At 37.2% G+C, this 17,238-nt stretch overlaps 2 protein-coding genes across 19 annotated transcripts in view; one reads left to right on the top strand and one right to left on the bottom strand.

Annotated features, from left to right (window-relative positions):
• The window catches only part of IMMP2L (inner mitochondrial membrane peptidase subunit 2), a 984,232-nt gene that overhangs the window by 467,985 nt on the left and 499,009 nt on the right, over positions 1–17,238 (bottom strand). For 5 of the 18 annotated variants that reach the window (XR_008717868.1, XR_008717871.1, XR_008717866.1 and 2 more), the window contains one exon: positions 15,823–15,983. The exons of 10 other annotated variants lie outside the window; for them this stretch is intronic. Coding sequence is in view for 1 of the 8 variants with exons in the window: in XM_055590367.1 (XP_055446342.1) it covers positions 15,970–15,983 (14 nt within the window). In the remaining 7 variants the exon portion in view is untranslated. 3 more of the 18 variants (XR_008717869.1, XR_008717873.1, XR_008717875.1) reach the window with 2 other exon arrangements.
• The window catches only part of LRRN3 (leucine rich repeat neuronal 3), a 41,984-nt gene continuing 32,140 nt past the window's right edge, over positions 7,395–17,238 (top strand). Inside the window, exon 1 of the mRNA XM_055590352.1 lies at positions 7,395–7,790. The gene's annotated coding sequence lies outside the window, so the exon portion shown is untranslated. The remainder of the gene's footprint in view (positions 7,791–17,238) is intronic.

Raw genomic sequence — 17,238 nt, 5'->3', positions numbered from 1 at the left:
TATACGCAGGTCAGGAAGCAACAGTTAGAACTGGACATGGAACAACAGACTGGTTCCAAATAGGAAAAGGAGTATGTCAAGGCTGTATATTGTCACCCTGCTTATTTAATTTATATGCAGAGTACATCATGAGAAACGCTGGGCTGGAGGAAGCACAACTAGGAATCAAGATTGCTGGGAGAAATATCGATAACCTTAAATATGCAGATGACACCACCCTCATGGCAGAAAGTGAAGAAGAACTAAAGAGGCTCTTGATGAAAGTGAAAGAAGACAGTGAAAAAGTTGGCTTAAAGCTCAACATTCAGAAAACGAACATCATGGCATCCGGTCCCATCACTTCATGGCAAATACATGGGGAAACAGTGGACACAGTGGTTGACTTTATTTTTCTGGGCTCCAAAATCACTTCAGATGGTGATTGCAGCCATGAAATTAAAAGATGCTTCCCCTGTGGAAGGAAAGTAATGACCAACCTAGACAGCATATTAAAAAGCAGAGACATTACTTTGTCAACAAAGGTCTGTCTAGTCAAGACTGTGGTTAAGAAAGCTGAGTGCGGAAGAATTGATGCTTTTGAACTGTGGTGTTGGACAAGACTCTTGAGAGTCCCTTGGACTGCAAGGAGATCCAACCAGTCCAACCTAAAGGAGGTCAGTCCTGGGTGTTCATTGGAAGGACTGATGTTGAAGCTGAAACTCCAATACTTTGGCTACCTGATGCGAAGAGCTGATTCATTTGAAAAGAACCCTGATGCTGGGAAAGACTGAGGGCAGGAGGAGAAGGGGACAACAGAGGATGAGATGGTTGGATGGCATCACTGACTCAATGGACAGGGAGGCCTGGTGTGCTGTGGTTCATGGGGTCACAAAGAGTCAGACATGACTGAGCGACTGAACGGAATGATTATTGTTATCGTGTTGCTATTTAAATTACTATATCATAGGTAGAACTGAATACTCAATTAAGAAGGTTAGATATTTCACTAAACAATACAGCTTCAGATATAGAAGCAAAATTTCACCCCAAAAGAAATATATTTTTTTCAAAGAATAGGTATTATTTCTGATTGTAAAAATTAAACATTGACTTAGAAAGTCTGAGAAGCAAAGAAGTTAATAAAACCACTCATTATCATGTGGGAAAAAAAGAAATCTCCTAACACTGTTGGTAGGGATGTAAATTGGTGCAGCCATTATGGAGGACAGTATGGAGATTCCTTAAAAGCTAAAAATAGAGTTACCATGTGATCCAGCAAGGCCACTCCTTGGCATATATCCAGAAAAGATGAAAACTCTAATATGAAAAGATACATGCACCACAATGTAAATAGAAGTGCTATTTACAAGAGCTGACACATGGAAACATCCTAAATGCCCATCAACAGATGAATGGATAAAGAAGATGCCATATATATATATATAAAATGAAATATTCAGCCATAAGAGAATGAAATAATGTCATCTGTAACAACATGGATGGACAGAGCAAGAAATCATTAAACTTAGTGAAACAGTCAAATATCTTATGATATCATGTAAATGTAGAATCTTAAAAAGATAATATAAATGAATATATTTACAAAACAGAAATAGACCTACCAACATAGAAAACAAACATATGGTTATTAAAGGCAAGGGTGAGGAGGGATAAATTAGGAATTTGGGATTCACAGATATACATTTCTATAAGTAAAATAAACTACAAGGGCCCACTGTATAGCACAGAGAACTATAGTCAATATCTTGTAATAATATATAATGGAAAATAATCTGAAAAAGCATACACACACACGTAACTGAACCACTTCACTTTGCTGTACACCTGAAACTAACACAATATTGTAAATCAACTATACTTCAGTTTTTTATTATTTTTTATTATTATTATGTTTTTACTTTACAATATTGCATTGGTTTTGCCATACATCAACATGCATTTAAAAATGATGCCATATACAGGTCAGAACTTAATCAAAAACAAAAACCAACCATTATCCCATCAAAGATAACTACTCCCAACAGTTTAGAATATTTTCTTTTTTGATAAATTCCTTTTCAGTTATTTCTGTGCAGCCTGAAAACCACCTATCAGGCTACTTACCTATTTCCCTGCTATATAGTTTCTAAAAAGTGTATTTTATTTTCTCACTATTTTTCACATATCTAGAGAAGAAGTTAAAGTCAATCCCCTGAAAGCAAAGAATAAAGGAAGGCGCAAGTTCCTCACGTTTCATCTTATTTCCAACTTAAAAGCAAATTTGCTATAGAATCAGAGGAGGAAGGACAAGCCACTGAAGATCTTCTCTGCTCAGTGTCAGCACCCTTCATCAATGGCCATTCACATGCATTTAACACATCACTTCATCTTTCCAACCAGGCACTTCATCTCTTCAGTGCTCTATTTCTCAAATTGTGCCAGCAATACAAAATTCTGTCATTAACACTCAACAACAGTAACTATATAAAAACATCCTCTGTCTAGTGCATAAAATGTATTCCCTTTTAAAAATAGTATTACTATTTTTAGCATCCCTTGTTGCTAACTACATTTAATTGGTTGACTCAGTCATCAATCAAGCATTCATTTATTTTGCAAATGAATACTGAGTGCCCTGTGCAGTAAGAAGAGCCTTGACTCTTAAGGCAGACCAAACTGAGTTCAAATTTTAGCTCCATTATTTAATAGTTTTGGGACACTAGAGCAAGTAACCTAACTTCTTTGAGCCAATGTCTCTACACTGTCAAATGAGGATAAAAATATCTCGAGATGTTGTGAAGATTAAGTAACTCTTAAAATTTAAATACTATGAAAGAACAATTTTTACATGTTATGGATACTAAAGTTGAATAAGATATAGACCATCCCTCCTGGAGAATCTTATAAACTATAAAGCAAAATTACAGAAACAATTATAATGTATTTTTTAAAAGTGATGTCATAGGAGGGATAATGAATGCTTGTATGGGTCAAATGAGAGATCATATCTTGTTAGAGGGTCAGAGAAGATTCCACGGGGGAAGCAGCATTTGAACTGAACTAACTAACTTATTTCTGATAAGTGAAAGGCAGGGACTTAGAATAGAAGGTAGAAAGGGCACCCCAAAGGACACACTGGAACAAATAATGATGACGATGACAATGATAATAATGACAAGTAATGGTGATTTCAAACATCCATTTAGACTCACTATGTTTCACATACTTTTCTAAGCTTTTATATATATTAACTACTTTATTATTTTTTTTAATTTTATTTTATTTTTAGACTTTACATAACTGTATTAGTTTTGCCAAATATTAACTACTTTAATTCTCAAAACAATCCTAGGAGGAAACCGAGACACAGAGATGCTAAATTTGTACTCAAGGTCACAAAACTAGAAAGTGACAAAGTCAGCATTCCAACCCAGGTTGTCTGTCTCCAGAAGCTGTGCTCTGATTCACTACGTAAATTACTTCTCTAACGAAAACTCACAGGCAAACCCTGTCTAGGAGTCCATGAAATAGCAATAAACCTTCACAAATGAGGAACTTAAATTCAACCATTAAATCAACAAATAAATATTTATTGTACCCACATATTTTCTTATTTGATGATATAGGCAGAACTCTCGCAACATAATTGAAGGGCTACAATTACTCATTTATGTTTAAAATTATTTCAATACATGTTCATTAGAACTAAGTACTCATTCAGGAAACCCTGCATACATTTATTCTGAGGTAGCTGACATGCATATGCAAGTAATACAGTGTATTTGCAGTAGATTCTAAAGGAGGAAAAAAAAACAAAATAAGGGGGAAAAAAAGAATAAGGAAAAGAAGAAAAAGCAGAAAATCTATCAATCATTCAGTAGATGAGAGGGTCTGCAATCAAGATTGCCAGGAGAAATATCAATAACCTCAGATATGCAGATGACACCACTCTTATGGCAGAAAGCAAAGAACAAAATAGCCTCTTGATGAAAGTGAAAGAGGAGAGTGAAAAAGTTGGCTTAAAACTCAACATTCAGAAAACGAAGATCATGGCATCCGGTCCCATCATTTCATGGCAAATAGATGGGGAAACAGTGATAGACTTTATTTTCTTGGGCTCCAAATTCACTGCAAGATGGTGACTGCAGCCATGAAATTGAAAGATTCTTACTCCTTGGAAGAAAAGTTATGACCAACCTAGACAGCATATTAAAAAGCAGAGACATTACTTTGTCAACAAAGTTCCATCTAGTCAACGCTATGGTTTTTCCAGTAGTCATGTATGGATGTGAGAGTTGGACTATAAAGAAAGCTGAGCGCCGAAGAATTGATGCTTTTGAACTGTGGTGTTGGACAAGACTCTTGAGAGTCCCTTGGACTGCAAGGAGATCCAACCAGTCCATCCTAAAGGAGATCAGTCCTGAGTGTTCATTGGAAGAACTGATGCTGAAGTTGAAACTCCAATACTTTGGCCACCTGATGCGAAGAATTGACTCATTTGAAAAGACCCTGATGCTGGGAAAGATTGAAGGCGGGAGGAGAAAGGGAGGACAGAGGATGAGATGGCTGGATGGCATCACTGACTCAATGGACATGAGTTTGAGTGAACTCCGGGAGTTGGTGATGGAGCAACTGGCGTGCTGCAGTCCATGGGGTCGCAAAGAGTCGGACATGACTGAGCAACTGAACTGAACTGAACTGAGAGGGTGATGTAACAGAAAAATCCTGAGAGACCTCAGGAGTTCTAGTCTTGCTCTCTCTAACCAGATGTGTATACATATTAACTCTCTTAAACTTTAGGACTCAAGGCATTCGAGCTTAAAAGTTTTATGTTTCTCATTTGATGACCATTCACAACGTGCTAATTCAAAAGCCCTGAAATCTTCATCCTGCCACAATTTAAAGTCTTCACATGGTATTGTATTACGTAGATGTGATAATTAAATAATTTAATGTGTCTTTCTGGAGACCTCTCATTACTAATAAATGATTGATGCGATGGAAAAGTAAATCTAAAACATACACTGCTTCTACTCAGCAGCTGTTGTTCTTGTAGTAAAAAGGAAACTACAGCCAAGAAACAAAATCCTCATCTTTTCATCCAAAGTCAGTTACTTTCTCTCACACTGAAATCTCATTTCTAATGTCCCATGAAATCTTTTGAACTTATCATGTACCTACACAAAAAGGGCAACTGCAAGAAAAGCCATCTCATCTCCCACATGTCAAAAAAGGTAATCAAAGGAAGTTAAAACAACTTCCTATGATAGAGCATAAGGTAGCATTTAAAATATTCCACTCTTGCTAAATTAAAACTTAGATTTTTTTTGATATCTGAAAGAGACTAAAGTTTATAATAGTTACAATTGTTGGTTTTATTTATAAACCATGAATGTAGTTTAATCATCTATCTGCTTGATTATCACTACTCACTCTCATTATGAGAGGCCATTATACTTGGTTTGATTATTGGATTTGTCGATTGTATGGTCAACACCAATCAACCAAAATGAAATGCTTAAGGAACCAATGGTATAAAACTCAAATTCCTTTTTCAAGTATTTAACACAGTTTTAATATAAGTTTTCCATAGGTGAAAATAAAAATCTGCCAGTGGTGAAATTATTTTGAATAGGCAAGAAACTGGAGCTGGAGAGAATAAAACTGGGGGGAGTTACTATTATCACAAGTACATTAAATTAAGTATAGACACAGTGTATCACAACATCCCCAACACTGGACTACAAATTCCTAACATTTACAGAGGAAGTGCTAGAGTGCCTACTGTAAAGAATAAAATCTTGCAGTAAAATTCTGAAATAAGTGCTATTAGGTTAATGGAGAAGCTACTTTTGTCTTGAACTTAGTTTTATTCAAAAGGTTAAGAATTATTTGAATACAGTTTCTTAAAAGGAAAAAAAAATAAAGCATTTGGGAACATTTTAAAGAACACCACAGAGCGAAAATATTTAGTAGTTAGAAACAAAGTTGGTATTACAATTATAATAAATGTAAACTGTTGGTCTATGTCATTTCAATAAACACTTAAGGAGTAATTAGATGTGAAGCTTGCCCCCATCCCCACCCCCAGTAAATCCAGTAACATGCAAATGCCATTTCTTTGTGCTCCACTAGAGGGTAGTCTCTCAAAACTAGGGCTGGAGTCATGAATCTAAGCTGTTTTTGACCTGTTGCTAAATTAATCTTCATGTATCATGGTTTTCAACAAAATGTTTCTCTAGTATGCTAATTAAGGTTTTAACACATGCATTTTGAAAAACTGTCTATTTGCTCATAGGTGTCCTTGTAGAAATATACACCGTTACACGCTTTCACTTTTTACTTTCATGCATTGGAGAAGGAAATGGCAACCCACTCCAGTGTTCTTGCCTGGAGAATCCCAGGGACGGGGGAGCCTGGTGGGCTGCTGTCTGTGGGGTCGCACAGAGTTGGACACGACTGGAGCAACTTAGTAATAGTAGTAGTATGCTTTGCTGTGTTTCTTTTCTAAATTTCAGATAATTTAGTGTTTTACACTATTACACATTAGTATGTGTACAGAGTATATTTTTCTGGTAAATATAAGTTCAGAGTTAGCAGGTCTGAGAACAAACAGAAATCATTTTCTCGAGGATTTAATTTTATTTCAGGAGAAATGCTTTCCCAGAGTAGTAAAATATACACTCTAAACACACATACACACAAACACCATGGCACATGTACTCATTCACATGTGGCTGGCAAATTAACATCATCACATAAGGAGAAGTGGCTGAATGTTAACTGGAAAAATATATACCCCCTTAATATGCCAATGTACTGAAATGTAGTGAAGCAAATATATGTGTTACTTAAAAAAAAAAAAAAAAAAAAAAAAACTGGTCATTCCAGGTAAGAAAAGCCATTGCTTAAAAAAAATAAAGATTATTGAACAGCAAACGCATATCCTAAATTAAGTAGGACTTACAGAAAACCAAATGCCACTCAAAACAATTTCAAGCTGTTCTTAAATTATACTGCCTTTGGTGAACTTCTCAGAGGAGTCATTGGAGGTGCTTTTAATATTTGGGAAATCCTTGTTAGTAATGTGCCCTGCTGTTTTCAGAGAGAGAACACGGTGTCTGAGCGACTGAGAACCCCAAAATGAGAAAACTTGTCAAAAATCCCTCCCCCTGAAAAAAAAAGGAAGGAAAGAAGGAAGAAAGGAAGGAAGGAAAGGAGAGAGGGAGGGAATGATACCTAAGAAAACAAGCAAGTCTGTTTCATTTATTTGTATCCTAAGCAGCAGTGTCATAGAACAGACAGGTTGTTTCAGCCAACCAGACGCGAGCAGCTGCGAGTGCTACATCTTGGCAGTCCGAAGCGATTGGCTCCTCTCTGGGGAGTGGAGGGTGTTCAGTTATTAATGACCGCTGAGCAGGCAGCACCATGTCAGTGTGACAACTGATCGGGTGAACGACGCACCACTAACCACCATGGAAACCAGGAGAAATAAAGCCAGCTCCTAGGATCTCTCTTCACTGGATTGAAAGGCTCAGCCTGCCGCTGACTGAGAGAAAGAGTTCGGGGGAAAAAGAAGGAATCCTCGCTGTAACCTCTCGCCTTCGTTTATATTTTAGAATACAGAGATAAGCTCGCTTGGTCGTGTGAATACCTATAGTACACGTTTGTGTATACTTTGGTACACACACATATGCACCAATTTCCACCCGGGCAAGAACACAACCATGTGATTATTGCAACTAAGGAATTGAGGAATCCAACACGCAGGGACACGGAAGGGGGTGTAGCACTGAGACCGCTTTTGCAGGGTAAGTTTGAAATATACATTTCTATTTAAATATGCTCTCTTTCCTGTTCAGTTGATGCTCTTTTTTTTTTTTTTTTTTTAAACACTTAAATTCTCTTTTGATGTCTTCTTGTGTGAATTCTGAGAGCAGTTTTCTTTCCATTTCACTTTTGAGACGAAATTCAAATGCAAAAGCCCTCCGGCTCTGTGTATGCTTTGCTGTGTTTGTGGGATTCTCCAGCATGAATTTTACTAGCTTGAACGCCCATCAGAGGATGTGAGTGGGAGAGAAAAAGCAGTGCTGGGGGTTGGGGGGAGTAGAGAAGGAGAGAGAGAGAGAGAGAGAGAGAGAGAGAGAGAGAGAGAGAGAGAGAGAGAAGGGGACAGCAAGAGAGAAGACCAGAGGAGAAAAGGAGAGGAAGAGAGGGGCTAGGGGATTTTTGCTTTTTCTTTACATTATTTGCAATGAAAAGCAGATCACAAATCATTTTGCGTTGTGAAACCAACCTCAGAGATGGGGCATTTTTCTCCCTTTTTCACCTAGTGGTTGGAGATAAAGGCAAATGCTGTTGTTAAGGCAAGAGTAAAATCACTAAGCAGAGTGGCGAAAAGAGCATATCACAAACAGTTATTGAATTTCTGCCAGGCTACATCTTACGGATTGGGGTAAATGACTTCCCTTTAATAACATCCCCTCACTGGTCTGAAGGGACAGTGCAAATGTCTGATTGCTAATGCAGCTGCAACTGACACACTCTAGGTAAAAGGATCCCATGAACCAGAAGAGTTCTAATCTTCTTTGGTAATTAACAGGATCGCAGCAGGATGGCTTTAAAGTACATCTCCTATTTAAGAAGATTGTTTGTTCAAACCAAGTGCTATATTCCCTTTGCTCTTACTCAGCTAGCAGGCTTAATTCACCTCTAATTTATTCATTTTTAACAATATGTCCTTGTTTCCGTGCCTCTAATTTTCGTGAAAGCAAGCTATGAGAATGAGTCGAACCTTCTTCATTTAGTGAAATGGGAACAATGTGAAAACAAGACAAAAAAAAAGGAAGAAATAAGGATTCACAAAACCTACCTAGAACATACTGTGCCCTCTCACAATAAATACTGCTTACACCCTGTATTTCTCTTTAGTTTCAGAAGCAATGCCTTTGAGACAGAATTACTCTCAGTAAACTATGAGCGTCCATGCGGTGATGATTCATGGAATACAGTGTGGGTTACTTTATACTTCCAGGCATGTAAAAGGAAGCCGGCTACTTAGAACACGAGTATGTTCATGGAAACATTCACTGCCCCCCTTAAAGGATCCTGTAAAGACAGTAAAAGAAACCAAGTATTTACATTTTATCTTCAGAAGCTCTCTCCTTCCTTCTTCTAGTTCAGCTAACCAAATAGTTAATGGAGACTGCTTCTTTTAAACTGCAGGTTATTTTTTTCTACCACTGTGATTTCAGAGTTATTATTGGTTTTCTAGTTAATAATATGAGCCGAAAGCAAGAGATAATAACCAGCCACTTAGATCCTGCCACTTTCCCATAAATGTGTCAAAAATGAGTCACTTTACAATGTGTAATGTAAGAAGTCAATTAATTCCAGTGACCTTTGTAAATGATGACAATAAAGCAGCTCTGACAACATGCCATGGGCTTCGATTTTCCCTCTGTAAAATGAACAAGTTTAAGAAGAGGTTTCCTGCCTAGAGTGAAAAATGAAAGATGCTGAAGGATTAGCTTGAAATATCGGCAGGCTTTCTTGCTCTGCCTCAAATGCCACACGCAATCTATAGAAAAACAAAATGATTTATTACAAAGAGGAAAAGGTGTAGCATTTGCTTTTCTGCTATTTACTAGGAGTGTACCTTCTGCCACAGAACAGATCTGATATTTTGAAGGGACCTCCTAAGTTCCTAGCCAAGAGAAAAGCCTGAAGCTGATATTCAACCTCCAGATTTCAAACTCCTGTATAGTGTAGCATTGCAGTATTGATTTCAGTTTTTCTCAGACCTTTTCTGGGGAAACTTTCCATACCAAACACACACATTCTTAAATCCTACCCAACCTCTTTTAAAATTACAATCAATGACACCTAAGAACAGTGGATTCACTCTTTAACCTTGGTAAAGCTCACATACATATCTTGTGGATTACGGAGATCAATAATGTGCCCACTTGAGTCTGAGAGATACAATCACTCCAGGCCCCCGGGGTTGTCACCCAGTGTGTGCCAGGGAGTTTAGTGATCTGATTGGCATCTACCAATGCCAATTGATGGACATATCAGCATGCCTGGAAGACTAAGCCATAGACTCCCCACATCATGTAGCTATACCAAAAATAATAGCTTTCTGGCAAGACAAGCATCAAAGGACCATCTTTTCAGAGTGTTGCTTGTCACAGGCAACATGCTGAGTTAGAATGCTGATGAATAGGTGGAATTTTTACCTTTGGTTCTTGTTACTGCTGTTAATGACTTAAAACACCATGTTATCAGTTTTTTAAGCCAGCAATTTATGGACCTATGAAAACCATAATCAACATATAATTCACTAACTGTATTTTATTATTTTTGTTCTTTTTTACACCAACTCTCTCTTTTTTTTTTTTTTTTGGTCATAAAATGGTTTAATATTTTACTTTCTTCTCCACTCTGAATTTTTCCTGGTGCAAAATGCCTTTGTAAAGTGACATTGTGATGTTTACTACAAAATAATTATGTTGAAGAGAAAGGTTTGTAATCTGAGTTACAAACTAACACTTAGGTAAATTAAATAGTATTACTTAATTAGCAGCCCTTGAAGATGGTCATAGATGAGATATTTGTTGGGGAATCTGAAGGAGATCATTTAAAAGGAAGCTAGTTGCATGCTAAAAAATGAGTCCCTATTTCTAGCTTCAGTGAAGATGCCCCCAAAGAATAATTTAAAATATTGTTGCTCCGGCCAATCTGGATAAACACTGGACACATCTGCAGCCACCTAAATGGGCCATGGAGACCTGGATGTGAAGGTTTACCCACTTAGGTGTCACTCCTTGGTCCCATGCAACTGAATAAAGCAGGTAGACATGAGGCAACAGATCAGCATCTTATCCGCACTGCCAAAGATAAAACTCTCTGAAGCTGGCTACGCGACCAGCACTTAGGAAAGCTTCTCACTGTAGCAACTGAACACAGGTCCCACGCAGAGCACAGTGAACACCTCCCTGCCTCTCTCCTGATGAAGTGATGTCTGGTTGGACACCTAGCAAGGAGAATGTGACAGCAATTGTTCCTGCAGCCACAAACTAAAAGCAATCAAACTTCACATAAAGAAAGTAGGTGGTGCCAGAGGATAAAAGAAGTAACAGGGAGAAATACAAATGTTTTACGGTGATGAGAGGAGTAGAACTAAATCTCAGCAGACGCTGTTTAGAAATTGTTAAGACTGGGAAGCAGAGATTCCAAATGCTCATCTCAAACTTTGTGAAGAAATGCAGTGCCCACTGGGCTATCTATTATTATGTATTTGCATAATTGTCATATTTGTATTTAACTGGACTATTTTTTAAGGTGTCATTCATAAAAGTACATTACAAAACCTCGGTGTGGGGAAATGAAGATGGGGAAGAGGTTTTCATGTAATAGTAGTACAACCTTCGGAAAAGGCTCTAATATGCTCATTTCACTGGTGAAGAAACTGGGGCCCAAAGGGTTTAACATCTTTACCCCAACACACTCAGCTCTTTATGGAGGTCTAGGGCAGAAGCCCTACAGTGATCCCTCCAACAGTCTGCTAAAGATCTGCCTACACCCTCTTCCAAATATAATATTCTTTAAAAAGTATAAGTAAAGGCTGATAGATATGAGCACCCACCCACCCCCCCAAAAAATCCTTAAGTAGATTTTTATCCAGATAATCAAGTACTCTTAAAGTTAGAGCAGATAGTCAACAATAGAAGCAATAACTATCTATCTCGGGCTTCCCTGGTGGCTCAGATGGTAAAGAATCTGCCTGCAATGCAGGAGACCTGGCTTTGATCCCTGGGTCGGGAAGACCCCCTGGAGAAGGGAATGGCTTCCAGTATTCTTGCCTAGAGAATTCCATGGACAGAGGAGCCTGGCAGGCTAAGTGCATGGGGTCGCAAACAGTCAGACATGACTGAGCAACTTCACTTGATTGCAGTATTTCACAACCAATATTTCAAATTCATAATCTGCCTTTGGGATATAGTCTACTGTATTTTGTAATGAGTCATAAAAATTAGACTCTTGCCCTGGTTTTAAAACATCTTAATAATAATGCTGCTATCCTTCACCTATTCAGCTATTGGTCTTCTACTATAATTCAGAGTTCCCAGGAATTCTGAAGAGACTGTCCAATCCTCTTTTACTGGGTTAACTGTAATATTTTAAGGCACTTACAGGTGTCCTGTTTATATGCAGTGTCCATTCCCATGTTTTGCTTCTGCACCTCACAGAGGAGATGCTCAGAATAGTTATACCTACCTTCGTCTCGCCATCTCCCCCATTCTGCGTTACCTTTCCATTTCCATCGTTAGGGTGAGAAGCACTGTAGACAATCAGCTAATGCCTTAATTTCACAGCCCTATTTTTTTTCTTCTTAGCAAATTTCTCTTTCTCAGTGTGCTCTCCAAATTTTGCTAAGATAATAGTAATGAACTGACTTTAAAACTTTGGGGAAATAAAGGAGAATAAATTAAAAAAAAAAAAAAAAAAACAGTAATCGTGACTCCTCTAAAACTATCCTGTATACAGAGTAAATGACGTTTCTTCCTCCCAACAACCTGCTGGGGGAGTAATGATGATGATCATTTTTCTTGTAGTACTAAAGAATGAAGCTCTGTGAGGTTAAAGACTTCACACAGTAAGGGAACTAACACATGGAGGGCGTGGGTATCCTGACTCCAAAGATGGGACAGCACCAATCACAGTACTTGGCTCTTTGTGAGCTGATGAGTAAATGTCCATTCTCTTTTTTCTGAAATCCCACTCTAGCCTAATCCTTTCAAGATTTGTGCCCTTTGCACCATACCACAGTACGGGTGGATAGATCATTGCAATTAAAAATCTGCACTTCTTAATTTAAATCATAGCTAATAAAATGCCCAAGATAAATTAAAGAAACACACACACACACAACCAACCTCTATTCTTGGAGAAAAAGACTGCATGTCTTCAACCTACTCACCCATATGTTTGTCTGACAGCATTAGCGCTCTGATAAACAGATACTTGGCAAAGGTATCAAAAATTGGATAAAATGTGATGAGTAAGTTTTTCAGGCATGTTCAAGATTGTTGGAAAATTATGAGCAAAGTCTTCAGTCATTTGAAGCACCACCAATGGATAACGTCTATTAGAAAAGCAGCCTTTGGCATCTCTTTTCTAGTTAGTCTTGGAGAGAAAATGGCACACTAAGAACTCAAAATGCCAGTAAATTTATTCAGATTATTCTGAGGGCCCTGAGGGAGATTTTATCTTTCATAAGTAATGTCATCCTTGGAATAAATGAAAATTCCTAAAACACATGTTCCAAAGGTTATCTTGCCAAGCTTTACTTCCAGAAAGTGAAGCATCCCACAAATAATAGCTACTCTGTTTAGGAAGGAGTGTAAACATCACCACTTTTTTCCAAGTCTGCACTGAAAAGGCCCATGGACTCCCCAATGACCCGCTGAATCAATTAAAGGCTTAGCATCAACAAGAAATATTTTCTCTTTCCAGAGGCCTAAAACCTCTGGGATTTAATTCCCTGAGGAGTGAGAGAGAGGAGGCAGTTTCCTGACTTGTACAAAGCCATGACTCCAGGAATGGGAGAATGTATTCCCCTGGGATTGAGCCTGCTAATGCGCCATGGCTAAGCAATGGCCTTCAGGAAGTCTCTGGACTCACAACACTTACCAGTGGCAAAAGTAATATTGAGTATTTTGATTCCAGGAAATACTTAAAGAGGCACTGTGGTAGAGAGGACTGGAATGAGCTTTATTACAATGCTCTCTAAAGTTAGGAAATTATATTAATAAAATGACTATAAAGAAACAAGGGCAAATGTTCCAGCAAATTTATTCCACTGATAAAATTTGGTCCCTGATATGTTACAGTCTCATCACATTGAAAGGTCAAGGCATTTAAATTACATTGTCAGAAATTTACTTTTGTTTCAAAACAATATAAAAACTCAAAAAATGTTAACAGACATGTATTTTCTGAGATACAATTCATATTGGCCTTTATGTCATTAGACTGTTTTTCTCACCGCTTTATTCATATGCCTGAGACATACCAGTCTTATTGCTGTTTGCTAACAATGTCTCTGGGCTCCATGTTTAATTTTGTTGTCATCAAAAAAATCAGTCAGAAAAATAAAAAAATCATCAAAAAATCAGAAACACCTAATAGACAGTCTATAGGATCATAATGGACTTTTCTGAAATTTCAATAGTGGTAGGAGGTAATTTACATCTAAACAAATGGTGTTTTGATTTCCACAAAGACCAAGGGGTTAATGGCCTTATACTACACGTGCCTAAGGCATTGAGAGTAAAACAAAAGAGGAGGTGAAAATGAACCTGAAAGTAGGTGGCAATGCTGTTATCACTGAAGAGAAAATGCAAGAGCATGGAATGAAAAGAACAATGCAACCACTATATCTGAAAAAGAAATATATTCTAAGCACTTATAAAACTTGGACACTCTTTTCCTAATAATTATTGAGTGAAAAGCATATAAAATGCCATTATAAGATAGAGCTTAGACTATTCATCTAAGTCAATTCTTTGTGTGAATAGATGAACTGATTCACTTACCAAACATATAAGTTATATTTGTTCCGCTTATTGTAGTTGATCATCCACACGTTTTTTACACAGACACTACAGCTGCTCAAAGAGTGTCATAAAGTGAGTTTCAGCAAACTTTTGAAAATCAATGAGACACTTGCCTAAGTGCCATCTCCTTAATCAGTTACTTTACTTTTAATGAGCAAGCAAATTCCATGTAAATACCGAAGTCTCATTTTTCATTTATACTACAAACTGTGTCTGTCACAGTCTTCTGCTATTGGACAAAATGGCCAAAGGAATAAAGAATTACATGTTTTATGACCTAAAATACTGTTAGCAGAGACCTTATGAGTTAAAATTGCATTATGTCTCTTTGACAATCGTTACTGGCTAAGGAAATGATCATGATATTAGCAGAACTCATTTACTATGCTGCACACAGGCATTTTCTGTGCCCGGCAATGCTAAACACTTCATGGGTATGTTATCATTTACCCCTCACAATAATCATATCAAACTATTATTAGTAATTATTATAATAGTAATTAGTATCAATCCCACTTTACAACTGAGAGAATAAGATTTAGTGAAGAAAAAGCAACTTGCCTCACTTAATTAAAGACGGTCAGTTTGGCTGTAAAGATCATGCCTTTGTACACCAGGCAACACTGCTTTCTTGTTGGTATTACCTAAATATAACTAGTCTACACTGCCTTCCAGATCTCAGATTCTCTATCCAAATACAATCTCCCAATTTAGCATTTCACAGAATGCATTCTTCTTATACTAGGGTATCATCTATTGGCAGCATTCACTCATATTTTCTTCTTTTATTTGTTTCTGAGAAAAAAGTGATGATTTACTTAGTTGTATTTGAGTATCATCCACTTGCTCAACTAAAATGATTGCTGCAGTGCACAGCCAGATTATTTAACCGGCACCTTATGGGCTTACAGTCTTCTTCCTTCACCATTTATCCGTCAAGTAGAATTCAGCGTGCTTCTTTCACTGAGGTCACCCAGCACAATAACCGACACAAAGGAGAAATACAAAGCTTAGCCCGTAAGTCTCAATTTTCATTATTTATAACAAGCCTTCTGGGGTCCAGTTCCAGTCTGTGGATCCTTCCTTCCTTCATGCATTCTCCTTTAAACAAAGAAGGTCACAACAGTCTGAACTCTGCTTCACTGCTAGTATGACCATCAGTTGTCAATGAAATTAATCAGTCCTCCTCATCATCGGTAAGCTTCTAGCTCTGTGAAGATAGTTGATGAAAGCTGTAATCCATTTTCCAAACAGAGCATGCTGAGCCAAACCTAAAACTTCAGCAAAACTCTTCTATCCCAGCTCTTTGCAAAACTTCCGCGTTTCTCGCTGAGTGACCTCCTCAAAGAACTATCAGGGGAGTCCTTCAATCTGGCTGTCCTACACAGAAAAAGCTGAATGTGAAATCAGGGCCAAATGTTACTGAGGATTCTCCCAATGATAAAGAATAATGTTGAGAGAGCTCATATTCAGCTGTCTTTTCTTGTCAGAGTCAACTATTTTTAAAAAATTATCATTAGGCAACTGAGAAGTGAATTTAAGCTGGAGGTGATAAAAGGTAAAATATCTGTACATCATGAATAACCTAACACAGGTATGAAATAAAATATTTTTAGAATTTTAAATTAAATTTTTTGATTTTTTTTTCCTGTTATTTCTTACATTCATACGTAATGATGAGGAGGAAGAGGAGAAAGGGGGGATGCTGGCCAACAGTTATTCAACATTAAGGTTTTTACATACCTCATCTCACTAATATCTCAGCTCCGTGAGGGAGCAGAGGCTTAGGAAGGGGAAGCATCTGCCCAATTTTCCATTGTACCAGGGTCCTGATTTGAATCCTGAATGTTTGACTCTTAAAATCATGCTATTTGCCTCCCATAACATATATAAATGAGAATAAGCATAATATATTTCTCCTTTGGGAAGCATTTTACTTTTCATGCAGAAGCATTCAACAACAGTTTCTTTCTATAGTAGTAATTTTCTCAGCAAAGTTTAGAAAACATATAATAATCAAACTTTAGTTTTATCACACATCTGACTCAATTAGTATTTCATGAACAATATAATAGCCCTTAAAATTGTGCTATTATAATACAACTAATCTAAATTGTAGATTTTCTTGTTGCCATTAATAATAAATAATAAATAAATCTTGTAGATTTAATTATTGCCATTAATTTGTGCAATTTCAAAAGTGTAATGAAAAAAATGATTATAGATGAATTCCAAAAGGACTTGTGAACATCTAAGATCTTTACCGTTTTTTAGGGAATGGATATAAGGAATAAAACAAGGGAAGTTTTCCAGGTCATAAATACCTTGCAAACTGACCATGCAGAAAAATGTTTCAACTCTTTCCTTCCTCCTTCAATATAGCTCACCAGATTTGAGAACTATTTGAAACTTATTTATATTTTTATACATTGTGTACATCCAGGAAAAATGACAAACACTTATAAATTCAAATCTGCTCCACAAAGAATGTTTTCCTATCTAGAATAGTAACTCCTCCTCAACCACCATATCCTGCCCCCTTGAATATAGCTTACCAGATTTGAGAACTATTTGAAACTTCTTTATATTTTTCTACATTCTGTACACCCAGGAAAAATGACAAACACTTTTAAAT

Source organism: Bubalus kerabau, chromosome 8, assembly GCF_029407905.1.
Source record: "Bubalus kerabau isolate K-KA32 ecotype Philippines breed swamp buffalo chromosome 8, PCC_UOA_SB_1v2, whole genome shotgun sequence".
Taxonomy (NCBI): Eukaryota; Metazoa; Chordata; class Mammalia; order Artiodactyla; family Bovidae; genus Bubalus; species Bubalus kerabau.
Note: the sequence above shows the minus strand (reverse complement) of the source record. Positions and strands in the feature narration are given on the sequence as shown.